This window comes from Juglans regia, chromosome 13 (assembly GCF_001411555.2).
Source record: "Juglans regia cultivar Chandler chromosome 13, Walnut 2.0, whole genome shotgun sequence".
Classification (NCBI taxonomy): Eukaryota; Viridiplantae; Streptophyta; class Magnoliopsida; order Fagales; family Juglandaceae; genus Juglans; species Juglans regia.
Window position 1 is genome coordinate 13,087,066 of NC_049913.1, and position 17,046 is coordinate 13,104,111.

The 17,046-nt window shown below is 38.2% G+C and overlaps 1 protein-coding gene across 1 annotated transcript; it reads right to left on the minus strand.

Moving 5' to 3' along the window:
• Positions 1-2,063: 2,063 nt before the first annotated feature.
• LOC108998867 (putative pentatricopeptide repeat-containing protein At5g40405) lies at positions 2,064-4,078 on the minus strand. Its single transcript, XM_018975606.2, has one exon. It carries the CDS (start codon positions 3,990-3,992, stop codon positions 2,142-2,144), a length of 1,851 nt encoding a protein of 616 aa, XP_018831151.2. The 5' UTR covers positions 3,993-4,078; the 3' UTR covers positions 2,064-2,141.
• Positions 4,079-17,046: the final 12,968 nt, after the last annotated feature.

The following is a 17,046-nucleotide window of genomic DNA, read 5'->3' on the forward strand; positions in this document are numbered from 1 at the left end:
AGGTTAAACATTTCTATTTACTATTACATGAGGCTTTTTCATGTGCATCTTTTTCGTAAAATTTTATTTGGCAATGGAAAAATCTTGTCGAAAATGATACAAGATGAATCTTTTAGGCCCTTGTTCTATTTGTGACTAAAAATATGAATATTTTACTGCAACTAAACATATATATATATATATATATATATATGAGAAATGATAGTTGCAGTCGTGAGTAGGGAAGGTCATCACGGACTCTTATATTGCAAAAGGTATAATGACTTCAAACTCCAGAGTACTTTACCCGTTGATTTTGAAAGTCATGGTCTACTGCCACAATTTAAAAAGTTATCCCTTGCATGCCTCCATGCTAGAATTAGAACTGGATTCCATGGTGTTGTTTGTTGTAGCTAGACAGTAGAATCATGATCAGGCCGAAGACCACAATGAAAAAATAATTATTTGTTGATTTATTTTTATAAAATATTTTAGTAAGTGAAAATGTTTGATAAAGCTGAAAATTGAACCATTTGGTCAAAAGTTCTGAAAGTTGGATCCAACCAAACGCGGACTTAGGCCTAAAACATATACAAGCTTTTGCCTTCCAATATAAAAAAGGTACTCATGCAGGCAGGCAGGTCGGCTCCTAACTTAGGATGGAGTACGACATGTGTGGATATTTTTCACCGAAAGGTCTCTAGCTTTCTCCATTAATTTCTCAAAACGGTTTGACTGTATAATGTTGTCACTCTGATTTGGTTTTGCAACCAAATCCCAAAGGGAGTACATATATCAGGTTATAAGTTCTTATCTAGCTAAGATCTAAGTAGATGCGATTCACTACATATAAGCAACACAATTGAATTAGTAAAGACCTTTGTCCGTAAGTGTTTCGGATTTTCTGTTCAAATGGTCGTATCTTTTTTTTTTTTTTGAAGAAATTCAAAAAAAAAACATGTGAAGAGCAGCAAATTCTCAAGTACTGTACCACAATGAAGTTCCAAAAAGATTAAGGTCATGTGGATTTGTATAGAACAGAATCCAAAATTTCCCTACTGGGGACATTCAAGTATAGGATTAACTAAGCAAAGCTCCTGGTTTGCAGACGGAAGCAGTTGATTTATGGTGCTAAGTTCGCTTGGTTAAAGCAACTCAACTAAGGAGATTGAAGTGACATTGATGTTGGTAAAAAATGTGGCTTATATCTACGCAAGATCAGTACGTGCATGAATCTTCAAGAAAACAATCTGATCTTTGATTGCACTTGCAGTAAATTAAATAAGTTTTCAGAATCGAGATCAACAACCCATGAGGTAATAAATTTACGCCTGGATTGTCAAGTGAAAGTACTTGATTCGGAGTGTGATCAGTTCACTCGGTTAAAGCAACTCAACTAAGAGGAGACTGAAGTGACTAATTTGTGTAGGCAAGAAATACGATTTATAGCTTAGCAAGAGTACATACATGCATCTTCAAGAAAAAGGTCTGATCTTTGATTGCACTTGCAGTACTACATCAAACTAGCAACTTTCCAGGATCTAGATCAACAACGTCCTATGAAGCATTTAATCTACACCTGAATTGTCAAATGAAAGCATTCAATGCAGAGTGTTAAGATCACTTGGATAAAGCAACTCAACTAAGGAGACCGAAGTGACTTTGTATCGGTAAGAAATTGATTTATATCTTAATGCAACAGTACATACACGCATCTTCAAGTAAACAGTCTGATCTTTGATTGCAATTAATGCAATAGATTCAATAAATCTTAAGAATCTAAATAAGAAAAATTATACTTATAAGCTGGTGTGGAAGATACATCCTCCATCCTCAAACTATTGATATGATCACAGGAATTGATTTGAAAGTGAATTCAATTTTAAACTTCTATTACAAATCAAATTATGTCATGTCATGGAAGGTGTGTACTCAAACTAAGTTCCAAGTAAAAGGTCTCTCAAGATACATTACACTGTACAAGAATGGACTCCAATGGCATACACCACACAGATAACAAGAGGAAACTCAGGAAATTAAAAATATTATCTATCTTTTTTATTTATAATGTAGAGCCAAAAAATTACAAATGATATCACAGTCAGAGATTAAATAAACTCGCCTTGAATAAATTAATGGAAAGCTGCAAACATCGAGTTATTTCACCAATAACCCTTACAAGAACAGTCACCATCTTTAAAATGGTGAAACCTATTCCTGTCTCTCATGATAATCTCTCGATTAAAAGTCTTAGAGATCATTTTTGTTACTTCATGACAATCCCAACAAACCCTGAGGTTCTTTACGATCCTAATGGGTACACCTTCCTTCAAAGCGATCAAGCCAAAAGCAATGGCTACCTTCTCACTATGTTTACACAAAGCATCCTCTTTCTCTTCCTCTTCTATGTCAAACAACACAGGGTGCGTGTTAGCCACATAACCTGATAGTTTTAGCCGCTTTGAGATCTCTGCCAACTTCATCTCAATTTCATCATAACTAGGGTGGGACTTATCCCCAACAAAGAACTCATGAACTTCACCATCTACCTCTATAACACTACAACCAGGGAGCTTTCTCACACCTTTAGCCTTCATAATATCTCGCACACTACTAACCTTTTCCCAATTCTTGGATTCAGCATACATATTTGACAAGGCTACAAAAGCACCATGATTCTTGGCCTCCAGCTCCACCAACTTTCTTGAGGCAAGTTCACCCAGTTCCGTATTCTTATACATTCTACAAGCGTTAAGAAAAGCTCCCCAAGCACCAGAATGAGGCTTCACAGGCATGCTATTGATGAAGTTTAGGGCTTCATCTAACTGGCCAGCCCGACCATATAAATCCACCATACACCCATAGTGCTCAAGCTGAGGCTCAATACCATATACTCTGCTCATTGATTCAAAATGCTCACGACCTTCTTCAACCAGTCCAACCACAGTACAACCTCTAAGAACTGAGACAAACGTGATTGCATTGGGTAGAACTTCATCTTGTTTCATGAGGGAAAAAAGCTCAAGACACTTTTCACCAAATCCATTCATAGCTAGCCCACCCATGGCACTAGTCCAAGTATACACATTCTTTTCTTTCATTCTCAAGAAAACTTCCATCGCCTTATTCATGTTTCCACATTTTGCGTACATGTCAATCAGCGCTGTTCCCAGCGTCACTGTAACCCTTAACTTGTTTCTCTCTATATATGCATGCGCCCACCTCCCTTGATCCAATGCACCCAAGTGGGTACATGCAGATAAGACCGACACCATAGACACCTCATCGACCCTCACACCCTCCATCTGCATAAAATTAAATAAATTTAGTGCCTCCCTTGACTTTCCACACTGTGCATACCCTGCAATCATCGCATTCCACGCAATGGGGTCCCTCACAGTCATTATATCAAACAACTCCCTTGCAAAACCAACGTCACCGTGTTTCGCACAAGCGCTGATCATAGCAGTTTGACACACCAAATCTGGCTCACGAATTTCCCCGAACACCCGGTGGCATGAACTCAAGCAATCCAATTCAGCGTACATGAAAATCAACCCACTCTGAATATGTGGGTCGTGCTCAAACCCGTGTTTCACAAGGGCACCATGCACCGCCGGACCGGTCTCGCGAGCCAAGAGCTGCGTACACGCACGAACCAAGAAATTGAAGGTGTAGCTATCAGGAGAGATATTGTTAGTGGAGTGGAGAATTCTGTTGAAGAAGTGAAAACTCTTTTGAGGGGTTGGGCTCTTGGAGTAGGCTCTGATCATAGAGTTTAAGGGAAAGAGGGTAGGGTTCCCGCATTGGTCGAGGACTCGGTGAGAATAATCAAGATTGCTGGGGTTTTTGAGAGCTACGGTGGCTACAAATTGGCCCAGGAGGTGCGGGTCGTGATGAAGACCGTTGAGTAGCAGTTGGGAGTGGATTTGCTTGAGCTCTTTGAAGGTGGAGTCTGATTCTATGAGAGAAATGATGGGGTGGTGCTTCGTAATGAGTCTTACGGAGTTCATGACCTGCTAATCAGAGGTGAAGAAGAACAAGCACTCGTAGTCGGTTGACTCGATTTTGAATATTTTTTTCTGTTAACTTTCCCGGCATTTTCTTTGAATCAGGGTGGTCCAACTTTTTCAGGTTCTGCCAATGGTAAGAGTTCATAATTTTGAGTCAGGTGCCCTTTGTAAAGTGAATTGAGAAAAAATGAATTGAGATGAATGTTAAAATTTAAATAAAATATTATTTTTTAATATTATTATTATAGAATTTGAGAAAATTAAATTATTTATTATATTTTATGTAAAAATTTAAAAGAATTATAATAATTAGATGAAATAAAATGAAATATTTTTTTATATTCAAAAGGTTTTTTTTTTTTTATCACAAATTGCAACACCAACGAGAAATAATCAGACTAAAGTTAGAGGCCTAATTCATTTAATTATCTTTTTCTTTTTAAATATATTTCTCTATTTTTTTAATTTTTACTATTTATTAAAAAAAGTTAATGTCATGAATTTTAGTTTTCCCTTACTTTTAAAGTTAATTTTTAATTACTTATTTTAAAATCTTGAAACTTTAATTTTTAGTTGATTAAATTTGTTAGTATTTATGCTTGCTTAGAGCATCCTAATTGGTGTTGCTAAATGCCACAGCAATAAAGAATTTGGCTAATAAGAGCTTATACTCGTCTACATTGAAAGAGACAAAAAGCATAAATTTTACATTTGAAAAATGTTAATTATTATTCTCACACCATATACAAATATGTGTTTTATCATTTTTGTCATTCTACTTAAACGTACATATCTATTCATCATAAGTAGGATTTCCTACACCAAATACAAGAGCTACCCACGGTGTAAGGGGGTTTTTTCCCCCTATCTGCCCACAGGGCAAGCCCATGAAAGGCCACTAAGAATTAAGTCAAAGAACCTGATCGAGGCCAACGACCCTCTTCTAAAAAGAGTCAGAGAGCTTTTGCAGAATACTCGACCTATGAGCGAAACCCACCCATGAAGCAACCCACGCGTGGGGAAGGTGGGGCGGTAGGGGCAGCTGGGACTCGCCGCCCTGACACCTCCTTGATGATACCTTACCCTCATAAATCTGCAGGGGCAAGTGGGTGGGAAATATGAAAAACCCTTAATCTCCTGACAGCAAGCATAAATGGGCTTAATAGGGAATGTCTGCAGGGTAAAGTGAGTCAGGGAGTCTCGTCGCATTAATGGCGCCACTCCCCGGATTCTACCCCGCATTAATGATGTCGTCTCTGAAGTCACGCCGCATTAAAGAACTCTGACTAAGCGAACAGTTGAAGTTACATGGACTTCCCAAACCCAGGTATGAGCTATTCCCACCAAGAAATCTAGTATAAGAGTCGACCACCATGTACGAAGAATGCTCTCTAATTCCTCTAAGTTTACGCAAAAACTACTCAGGAGAGATATTGACTTTAACATCGGAGACTCCCGGCCACCACCAAGGCTCCTATTCTCCTATTTGCTTAAAGTGTGCATGTGACAGCCCAAAGACTCGAGTTTCTAGAACCCGGTCCAAAGGCGTGCGAAACACGACGTTAACGGTGCATTGTCTGTGGGATCTCAATAGACTTCTCATGTCATTCGTATGCCTTCGATAACTTGTTCTCAAACAACTCAGGGACAGGAAGAAACAACATAAACAAACATGGAAGCGAGGCTCGCCGCAATGGAATAACTGATGGAAAAACTGACTATCGAGGTGGAGACCCTTCGGAAGGAAAACAAGACACTCAAAGCGGCCACCAACTAGCCAGAAAATTAGGCAGAACCAAACAACAACAAGCATGTGGGATCCAGGAACGTAAGAGAAGGAGGCGACGTAGAGGAAGAAAGAAAAAACATGCAAAATAAGTTGTGTAACCTCAAAGGGAAGTACGAAGAGATGGCAAGGAAGATGGGCATATCGTCATCGATAGACCAAATGCTCACCAACATAGGCCTCCCATACAGCGAGGAGGTGATGGTCATGCCCTTACCACCAAAGTTTTGGGTGCCCCTCATGGACATGTACGATGGGACTAGAGATCCCCTCGAACACTTGGAAACCTTCAGAGCCCACATGACTCTACATGGCTTCCCGGGAGAAGTAGCCTGCAGGGCCTTCCCGTTGACTTTTGAGAGGGCCGGCAAGAGTATGGTTCGGGTCTTTGGCACTCGGGTCCATAGACAACTTTGAGGAGCTAGCTCGTCTATTTCTCACATAGTTTGTGGCGAGCCAGAGAAGGAGACGCCTTGCAGCGTACCTCCTCACCATCAAGCAGGGAGAAGACAAGAGCCTGAAGGCATACCTATTCAGGTTTAACAAAGAGTGGATGACTACAGATGACCAGGAAGAGAAAACTCTAGCGACCCTCTTGGGAAGAGTGTGGCCCCAATCCTAGTTCATGGCAAAGCTGGCAAGAAGAACTCCCACTACCTTGTGAGAATTCATGAACTAAACCAACAACTATATCAATGCCGAAGATATGCTTCAGGCCTTAACGGAGCCGATGAGGAGAGAACTGGAATAGCAAAGGCGCCAACCAAAGGCTAGGCTCGCAAGAAGTCAGAGAATGGGCCACAAAACAACAGGAGGGAAGAAGCCCCTACGAAAGCCCCAAGCCTTTGATTTGATTGGTCGACGCTAGCCATTCAGAAAGATGACCACTAGTCAGCCCAAGAGGACGACCACCAGTTAGAATTTGGAGTACCTACAAAATTTCATGTCGAAATCGGAATTTGAGCTCCGAACTCCGACTTAAGAAACAAAAGACAAAAATTATGTTGCCATTTTTATTACTTCTCCAAACAAAGAGAGAAATCTATACTATTTTTAGTTTATTTGTTGTGTCTGTCTCAATACGTCTATCTCTATCTCTATCTATCACTGTCAATCTGCCTATCTTTTGTCTCTCTTTTGCTTTTTTATGTTAGGTTTGGGTTCAATTTTCAATTCACCATCCTTTATTTTATTTCGTATTTTCTATTTTTCTTTTATGGGATGGTGTAGAGACTAGAGAGAGTTGTAAACAGTGGAGGTAGACTTGTAGATTTTTTTAGTTTTCAAATCAGTGTCACTTTTTTACTTTTTTGGTTTATATTTTTAAGTTTTGATTCTAGGGCCTCGTGAGGAGTGATGTTAGTCTTTTTTGAGTTTTCAACTTTTCACTTTTCAAATCATTGTCAGCTTTCATGTTTCTCAATTTTTTTTTATTACTTTTGGTTTAAAGAAGATGAATGCTAGTTTCAAGATCTAATCTTGACCATTGTTCCTTTACATTGATGGCTAATTTGAATATAGTTGTAACAGTGCGCATATATATAATTAGTTTTTAATCTTTTTGTATCCGAGCTCCTATTCATTTTGATTCTTCACCACCAAGCCTCTACTCTCTTCCTAATCCCACTTCCTTTTACGTGTGTCAATGGAGCATCTTACAAAGGAAGAAATGCATTGGAGGAGTACATGTCTACCATTCACTGGAATATACAAGCTCCATATCATCACGGTGGTTTTAATACCGTCAACTAAGCCATCGTTCAATGACGATGGCCAACAGAGTCGTCTCTCTCTCTCTCTCTCTCTCTCTCTCTCTCTCTCTCTCTCTCTCTCTCTCTCTCTGTGGCACCGATGCTCCGATTCCGACTCTGATAACTCCAATTGGAGTTGAAGACCACTTCAGATCAGAGTCAGAGTCGGATTCGGAGCTCAACTTCTTCTCTGATAAAAGTCAGAGTCGGAATTCAGAGTTGGGCTTTCCGACTCCGTCAAAGTCGGAGCCCAACTATAGTGTGCGGGGTGTGTTAAAATGGAAGGCTTATAAATAGTATTTCTCAATGGATTTTGTTGTAGGAACCTCTTTGAAATATGTATCGAAACCAAGAATCAATTTAAAACTTTTTAAATAACATCTGCTGGTTGTAAAATCTGTAAACGCATGAACTTGAATAATACGTTTTCCAATTTTAAAATGATTTTGAAAACAAGGATGAACGTGATCTTAAACGGATTCCGAAACTCAAGATTTATGGTCCCGATAGAGATACCTTAATAACCCAATTTGGTAGGAGAGGAGACGCACATAACATGGGGTTTAACATATAATAAAAAGTAATGCTTGATATAGTTTTACGTTGCACATGTCTTTCATAGTACTCTCTATATGAAATATATTATTAAAAAAATAATATTTTCATGTGAATCTTAGATTTACTCATTTCTTTTAAAGGAGAAAATCTCCCAACTAGAGATAGGTTTGAAACTCATTTTAGCACTTGCCACTAACATCGCAACACATAGGCATTTCTAACACAATTATCTTGCACCCGACAACACCACACCACTCCCTATTTGCTTTCTCTCCCTCTCTCCATCTACCCCCAACAAAATCTATCCTCTCTGGTCTCTCCCTCTCCCAAATGAAAGCCCCACTCGATGCGACGACGACGAGCCCCACCTACACTCATCTTCAAAGCCAACGGTTACTACTCCGAGATGGGTTGCTTGTTCCTTGTTCTCAGTGATGGGTTGCGTTTATTGGAGGGCTTGTATCGGCGAGGTTACTACTCCGAGAATCAAAGGTACCCAAAATGCAAGCATGGGGGAGATCAGCGTGTTCTCATCGGCCTCTTCCGACGATGGCGAAGGGACCAAAATTACGGACCAGTCCAACCAATTAGGCCACAACAGAGACCCCGAGTTGGGCGTCACCAAGCTCTCTAGGGTTTCGGCTCAGTTCCTACTGTCGGATGGGTCGAGAATCGTGAAGGTTCCCGCATGGAACTATGAATTACAGTATTCCTTTTTGTCTCAAAGAAGGTATTAAACCGATGCTCTTGATAAGGCTAACTAGGATAGCTTTTGCATTCACACACCGTTTGGTACTAACCCGTAAGACCATTTCTTTGGGGTCTTTGATGGCCATGGCAAATTTGGAGCTCAGTGTTCGCAGTTTGTGAAGCGAAAGTTATGTGCGAATTCGGGGTTTTTGGGTTTGATTTATGATTTATGCGTGACGTTGCTTTTCTTTTGATGCTCCAATAGACCAATTGGTGCTCGACTGAGGAATTGGAATTTAGGGTTTGATTTATGCCATTTTTTGTAAGGCCTTTCCCGATAACTATAGGGTTGATTTATGGGTTTGAGGTTGATTTATAGATTTGATATATTCTTTATGTGTGTGATTCTCACGTAATTATTTATGTAAACTAAAAAAATATTTTTTGACTAATGACCAACTGATGATGAAATATATATGTAAATTATGCAAATTTGTGTTTCTTTTTGCACTGGTTTGTGTTTTTTTTTTTTTTTCCTTTTTTTGTCTCCAATGGGTTGTGGGGTAGCTCAATATACAACTGAAGGCATATTATCTGGTGATTATTCAAGTCTCAAGTCTCACAATCATGTTGGTAAAGCCAAACATAAAGGAAGGAATTATCTAGTCTTATGAAAAGCGTATGTCCTATATAACATAATAATAGGAACAAATAATAGATCATAGCCATAAGCTGAATGTTCCTAGCCATCTCAAAAATCACTATAAAACTAAAACTAAGTGTTCATCTCGGCACTACAACCATAGTCATCTAACAATGCCATTTAGCACATTGAGAAAACAAAAAATGTTTAACCGAGTCTAATGGTCATCTGACATATCAAAATTTCACGTTGCTCCGAATTCTTCATTTTGTGACGTTGTCAAGTCTTGCATATTCCTACAAAAAAAAAAAAAAAAAACAGATTTAAATAACTAACTAAATCGAAAGTCTAAATATAAAATAAATAAGATAGGCGTAGTATTCATACATATCAAATGTAGTTGACAAAGTGGCCTGGTTTGGAGAGAATATAGTGGAGCTTGGTTCCCCCATATTCCTGCAAAAAAAAAAAAAAAACAAATTCATCAAGCTAAAAACAAATGCCCTTCTTACATGCCAAGGAAAAAAATATTGCAAAGTTAAAAAAAAAAAATACCTATGTGATGGGCATTTACTTCTTACATGTCATTCTAGTTTACAAACGCTGCATCGTTGCTTCTTTCTTAGTTCATTTTCTTTTGAATTCTTCTGTCATAATGATTTGGGCCTTCCTTTAGAGTCAATGTGTGGTGTATCTTGCAATGAAAAATTGGAGACTATTTGGCTCTGAACCGTGTCTCCCTCCATGTTACAATAATCATCATTCATCAGTTGAAGCTCCTGATGAATATTATCTATTCTCCTTAAAGCATGCTCATACTTCTTGATAGATAGTGATCCCATCTCTGCAACCAAGTAAAACTGTCTCATCAAATGATGCTTCATCACTAATGCAATTGGGGCTGCCACCAATGGCCCCTCATTGATCGATATCCCATGCACCACGCGACTTTTTGTATTGATCATCCACCTGTCCAAAACATATGACTGCAGTACACTATCCAAAACATTTTTTTTGCCAAAACATGTAGGTTGTGCTAGCATAAAAAATCAATAAATTTGAACTTACAACATGTACCAGAAATAGTGTTGTTCTCTCTACCAAATGTTACTTCATAGGCCGACTTTTCTTTTCCCACAATGCTCACCCATTAAATTTTTCGACCATTTTCCTCACATGTTTTGTGTGCCTTGAACCATTGGCTATAAAATAACTAATTTTGAAAAATCAAAAAATATTTTCTGTGTAGATCTTGGCCGCTTCTTTTCAATATTGTAAGAAGTTCTCATAATTGGCTTTGACCTTTTCGTCTTTACATCTTTCTCTTTCTCACTAAGATAACAGGCGTTCAAAACTTTATCATATTGATGGAAAAATTCACTTACCATCATACTTGAACGAATATAGTCTTTAAAAAACTTGTTTATACTCTCACTTCGTTGAGTTGTGAACATTCCAGAGCAAAATGTGATTCTCAAGTAAGCTGTCATCAACTTTACTCTCCTCGTATAAATATTCAGCAACCAGCTATTTTCTTCCAACTTTTACTTCAGTAACATTTTAGTCAACTCCAACTCAAACTCTTCAATAGTTGGTGTCTCATGAATACAATGGTTAAAATCATGTTGAAATTGTGGATATTTGTTATAAACATGAGCTAGATGTTCAGGAACTTTTTGCAAGAGATGCCATAAGCACAATTTGTGAGTTGTATTGGGCAATACCTCAGCGATGGCCTTCACCATTGATTTGTTGTCATCAGTTATTATTGTAGAGGGAGCAAGACCAAGCATCGCTTCTTGCCATGTTTTCAATAACCATGTATAAGATTCGACTTTCTCATTTATTAGTAAAGCACATCCAAATATCACAGATGATGATGATGGTTAACTCCAGTGAATGGAACAAAGGGCATCTTGTAGCAATTTGTCAAGTACGTAGCATCAAACGTAACAACCTGCCCAAAAGCAATTTCCCATCGATCCATCTTCATCAACTTGGGTCGAATATACGAAGCCTGGATTGTTACGTTCACTTTCCAAAAAGAACTCATATAACTTCTGTACATCTCCCTCTCCAAGAAGTTGCATCCTTCGATTGTCCAAATAATTATGAATGTCCTTAGCAATGCAATCAACATTATAATCATCACTTGACTCCTTTTTAAATATAGATATTATTTTCAATGTTGGTATCCCCAACTCATTTACTGTGTCTATTAATTTTTTTTGCGCTTGTGTCACCCGTCTTTGCCCACGAAGCAAACTTGTACTCCTAGGTGTCAACAACTCATAATTATGCTGGAGTACAAACTTGGACACAACCCATTTGTCTCTATCCTTCTTTATTGTCATCATTGTCTTACACCCACACTTTGTTTTTATAGCCTCGGGTCTTACTCTCTCTTTAACTTTACAATTATAATGACGAAATACTTCTCTCTAACATACATACTCTATACCAATTAATGATCTATCTTTGTTTGACAATTGAGTATAGTTTGTTCGGATGCTAAAACCAGTTCGTCTAGAGAACGCTTTATAGCAACTATATGCATCCTCTAAATTGTCAAACTTTAGCCCCACATACAGCTCCAGATATGAAAATGACATCGTATGGCCTTCCTTGGGCATACGATGTCATTTTCAACATCATATTAACTTCATCGTCGCTAGAATTACAACTATCTAAAATCTCAACATGATCTCTTAATGTACTCATCACTTACTCAACCAGATATGATTTACAGGGTAAGGATAGCTCAATAAATAATCAAATTAAGTGTAGTATATATAGCTCAATACAACACTTAGAATATAATTTAAATATTTCAATGCAAAATTCTTAAGAAAATCACACAAAATTCCAATGTATTTTAAATGTTACCATTTCTTTTTTCATTTTACAGTTGTTGGCACATAACACAATTGTGCGTGTGATTGAATGTTGAAAATCCGTCAATAGTCACCAGAATATTAATTAAAAAATAATCATTCAATTCAAACGGAATATCATAAAAGCTTTTTATTATCAAACATTCATCACTCTTTAATTCTCATTGCACTTAAATATTCATTTTCGGAATTGCTCTCTTGCTTATGCAAGTTCGAACCAGGTCCAAAAAAATGGATACATAAAAATAATTTTACATAAATTAATAAATATGATCCTTAGATTTTAAAAATATAATAGTGAGATATATAAAATGAAAAAAGATTATAAGAAAAAAGAGAAAGAGAAATGTTTACTGGTTGTTTCAGTTGATTAAATTCATAAACCCTATAATAATTTGAGGAAATAAACAAACAAACAATTGGAGAGAGAGAGATTCACCAGAGCCCCACAAAACAAAAACGAAGACATAAACAAACAAAAAAATTTACCTTTAAGAAAGGTCACCAGAGCTCCACATATCTTGAAAACCAAAAGCCCCACAAATCTTGAACCAAATCGTATTGGAGAGAGAGAGAGAGAGAGAGAGAGAGAGAGAGAGAGATGAAGGGAGAGTGAGATGGTCACGTGGGTGGGGGAGGGATCCAAAGAAATTATATTTATCACCTGTGTGATGGTGCAAAAAGAAAATTATGGAGACACCTATGTGGCAACATTCAATTGGTTGGTGTAAAATTGTTTTTATCACCTGATTGGCTCCAAGTGCCACTCTTTTTAAAGGAAGTACGTGTGACTTGCACATTCTAAAACTTGCAAATATCCTTTGGGATTGAAAAACGTTGTCAAAGTAGTCGGTTCCTTATCGGTTACAATTACAAGCTGTCCAAAATCAACAGTTTTCTCTTTAGTAACCCATACTCTGCCAAGAAGGCCATGATCTCAAATGTTTTAAAACCTGTATTTTCTGTTTTAAATCAATGGTATAAATCGAAGTTTGCCAAAGATAACTGGATAAAATTAGACTGAAAATACGTAATACAAAGAAACTCCCATACGGGCAAGGCCCTCCCGTCCCATCATGACTTCATCGTGGTGAGGCATTTACAATGAAAGTTACTTTTACATCCTTTTGGTTTCTAGGCAAACAAATTAAAACAGTCATAAAAGCTTTGAAATTTTTATGGAATAAGTTCGTTGAAAAATTTCGAACAAAAGGGTGGTCGAGGAGGATCTATTATCAAGCTATATAACCATGTGTCATCCTCAGTCATACAAAAGCAGAACAATACACGAACATTTTAATATATTGTTATTCTCTACTGTCATTTGTAACAAACTTTATTCTCTTTTTGATATGTATATATAGGCACTACAATACAATGAAATACAATGAGATGAGATGAATTCCTTTATTTCTACTCTATCTAACATGGCATCAGAGCCAATCGACTAATTGTCACTCTGATCCATGGCTGCGTCTTCTTCCCATCCTTCTCCCTCCCCTCCTTCCTCTTTTACCTCATCCTTCTTCCATATTGTTACCACCAAGCTCTCTATCGACAATTACCTTCTCTGGAAGGTGCAAACTACAGCTTACCTGCGAGGTCAGGATTTATTTTCTTTTGTTAATGGCTCATATCCCTGTTCGTTAGAATTTCTCCCTACTCTAATGATGTACCAAAACCCAATCTAGGTTTCCAATCATGGTGTTGGACAGACCAGCTTGTGCTAAGCATACTCTTCTCATCTCTCTCAGAATCCAATCTAGGCCATGTTTTATCCTCTACCACAGCCCATCAACTATGGACTTCCCTCTCCTCTATGTTTTCTTCCCATTTCCAGGCTAAAGAATTTCAAGTCTATTTTCAACTCACCAACCTCACACGAGGTGAGCAAACAATCTCAAATTACTTTGGCAAAGTGCATCTCCTTGTCAATTATCTTGCTACTATTGGTAGTCCCCTCTCAGACAAAGAGCTTGTCACCTATCTACTAAATGGACTAGGATCCTTATACGATTCGTTTGTCACCTATATCACTGCACGAGTTGAACTCGTCTCCTCTCATGAACTTTACAAACTCCTTCTCATTCATGAAAACAGATTACCTGACACAAACTGATCTGTTCTTTCTTCTTTTGAACCATCTGCAAATTCCAGTTCCTCCACACAAGACCAATGTGGTCAAGGATTCTCTCGAGGTGGACGACAAGGTTGTAGTCGAGGACGCTACCCTTACAATGACTATGGTGGCAGACCACCATTTGCGACAAACTCTTCCCAGCATTACAATGCTCAACACCCCACCTGTCAAGTGTGCAATAAGGCTGGACATGTTGCACTCCAATGTCGCCATTGATTCAACCAGTCTTACCAACTTGAAGCACCAAGAACTTTTTCTGCAAATTACTCTGCCAAAACTCCACCTTCATATTCGGTTTGGTACCTCAATTTTGCAGCAACTCATTATCTCACTAATGATCTCTCTAAGTTGAATATGTCCTCTGAAGCATGTGCAAGTGGTGAGACAATTCGAGTGGGTGACAACATGGGTCTTCGCATCCAAACCTTTGATCACTGCTCTCTTTCCCTTAACCCTTATTCCTTTCTTCCTCACAATTTATTGCACGTTCCATCCATCACTAAAAACCTTATCAGTTCTCCAATTTTGCATTAACAACTCTTGTTATTTTGAGTTTCATTCCACTCATTTTTCTGTAAAGGACAAGCAGAAGGGGAAACTCCCCCTTCACCGGTCCAACGCGTGATGGACTCTACATCTTTCCCTTAGTTGTGCCTTCTCTGTCGTCCCCATCTGTCCATGTTGGTGAAAAAACCTCCATTGATCAATGGTATCAACGGCTTGGGCATCCATCCTTAGCATTAGCGTCTCGTGTATTGCACACCAAGTACTTTCCCTTTTCCCTCACTGAATCTAGTTTTCAATGTCCAAAGTGTCCCCTTACTAAATGTCATCAATTTTCATTTTCTTCAAATCAAGCTCATTATACTAGGCCTTTAAAACTAATATGTGCCGATCTATAGGGTCGGGCCCACTATGTCTCACGAAATGGTTATAGATATTATATTTCCTTTGTTGACTCTTAAACCCGTTTCACTTGGATTTTTCCAATTAAATTAAAATCTGATGACACTCAATTTTTCTTTTTTTTTTACCATTTATTGAACGTCTCTTTAATACCAAGTTAGTTACACTACAAACGGATGGTGGTGGTGAGTTTAAACCTCTCACCACTATATGTAAACAACTGGGTATTACTCTTCGCTTTTCATACCCTTACACACATCAACAAAACAGACTTATTGAAAGAAAGCATTGTCATATAGTGGAAACGGGCCTGGCCCTTTTAGCTCACTCCTCTCTTCCTTTCACTTACTGGGCCGAGGCCTTTGAAATGACCTTATACTTAATTATAATTAATCTTTTACCCACACCGGTCTTCCAAAATAAATCTCCTTACTCTTTACTTTACAAAAAAGATCCCGACTATAAATTTCTCGAAGTGTTTAGGTCCATGTCCTGCCACTTTTTAGGTTACAGCCTAGCCCACAAAGGCTACAAATGTTTGGATCTTCAAACAAACTGGTTGTACATTTCTAGGGATGTTCTTTTTAATAAACTCTTGTTTCCCATCTCCAAAACTCAGCCCAATAATTCTCAATCTTCATCTTTTTCAATTGAGGCCTCTTTCCCTATTATACATCCCTCTATCTTGGGCCATCCACCGAGTTCCATTGTTTAACACCCAGCCACATCTCTTCTTGGCCCTGGCGCACCTCCTCCCTCATCAAATCCACCCAACTCAGAAATATCTTCATCCCCTTCCTTCCTATCACCTACTCTGTCATCTATCGCATCTTCTCCTTCTTCTATTCCCATCTCTTCTCCCCCTCTTCTTGTGCCACCTCGTTCTCCCATAATTACTAGATCCCAGACTAATTCATCTTGTCCCCGTAGATTCACTAATGGAACCACACTGTATCCCACTAGTCATTGTCTTACTGTTTCTTCAAGTGTTCCAGATGATCCTTCAAGTTTATCTGATGTTGCTAAGCACTCCGAACTGCAAGGTGCCATGTCCCAAGAGTATGATGCTCTAGTCTGAAATCAGACTTGGTCACTAGTACCTCTTGTTCCTCACACAAATGTTCTAGGTTGTCAATGTGTTTCTCGTACAAAAACACTTGCCGATGGGTCCTTTGAAAGGAGGAAGGCCCGTCTTGTTGCAAAAAGTTTTCATCAGCAACATGGTGTTGATTTTTATGATACCTTTAGTCCCATAGTGAAGCCATCTACAATCAAGTTAATTATGTCCATAACAATTTCTCGAGGGTGGCCTTTGCCTCAAATAGACATACAAAATGCTTTTTTGCATGGCTTACTAATAGATGATGTTTATATGCAGTAGCCTCAGGGCTTTGTTGACAGTTCTCGACCCACTCATGTATGTAAACTCCACAAAGCCATCTATAGACTTAGGCTGTGTTTGGGTAACAGAGATACCTCAACACTTTCCAAATATTCTCGTACTTTTGAAAATACTTCACATGCCAAACAACTTAAAATACTCTCAATGGGACCCACAAATCTACTTCAATCTCTACTCATAACTATTCACAAACATTCTATAATACTTATCACTATTATATATACATAAAAAATAAAATCACTATAATATTTATCACGATTAAATATAAAAAAAAAAATCATTAC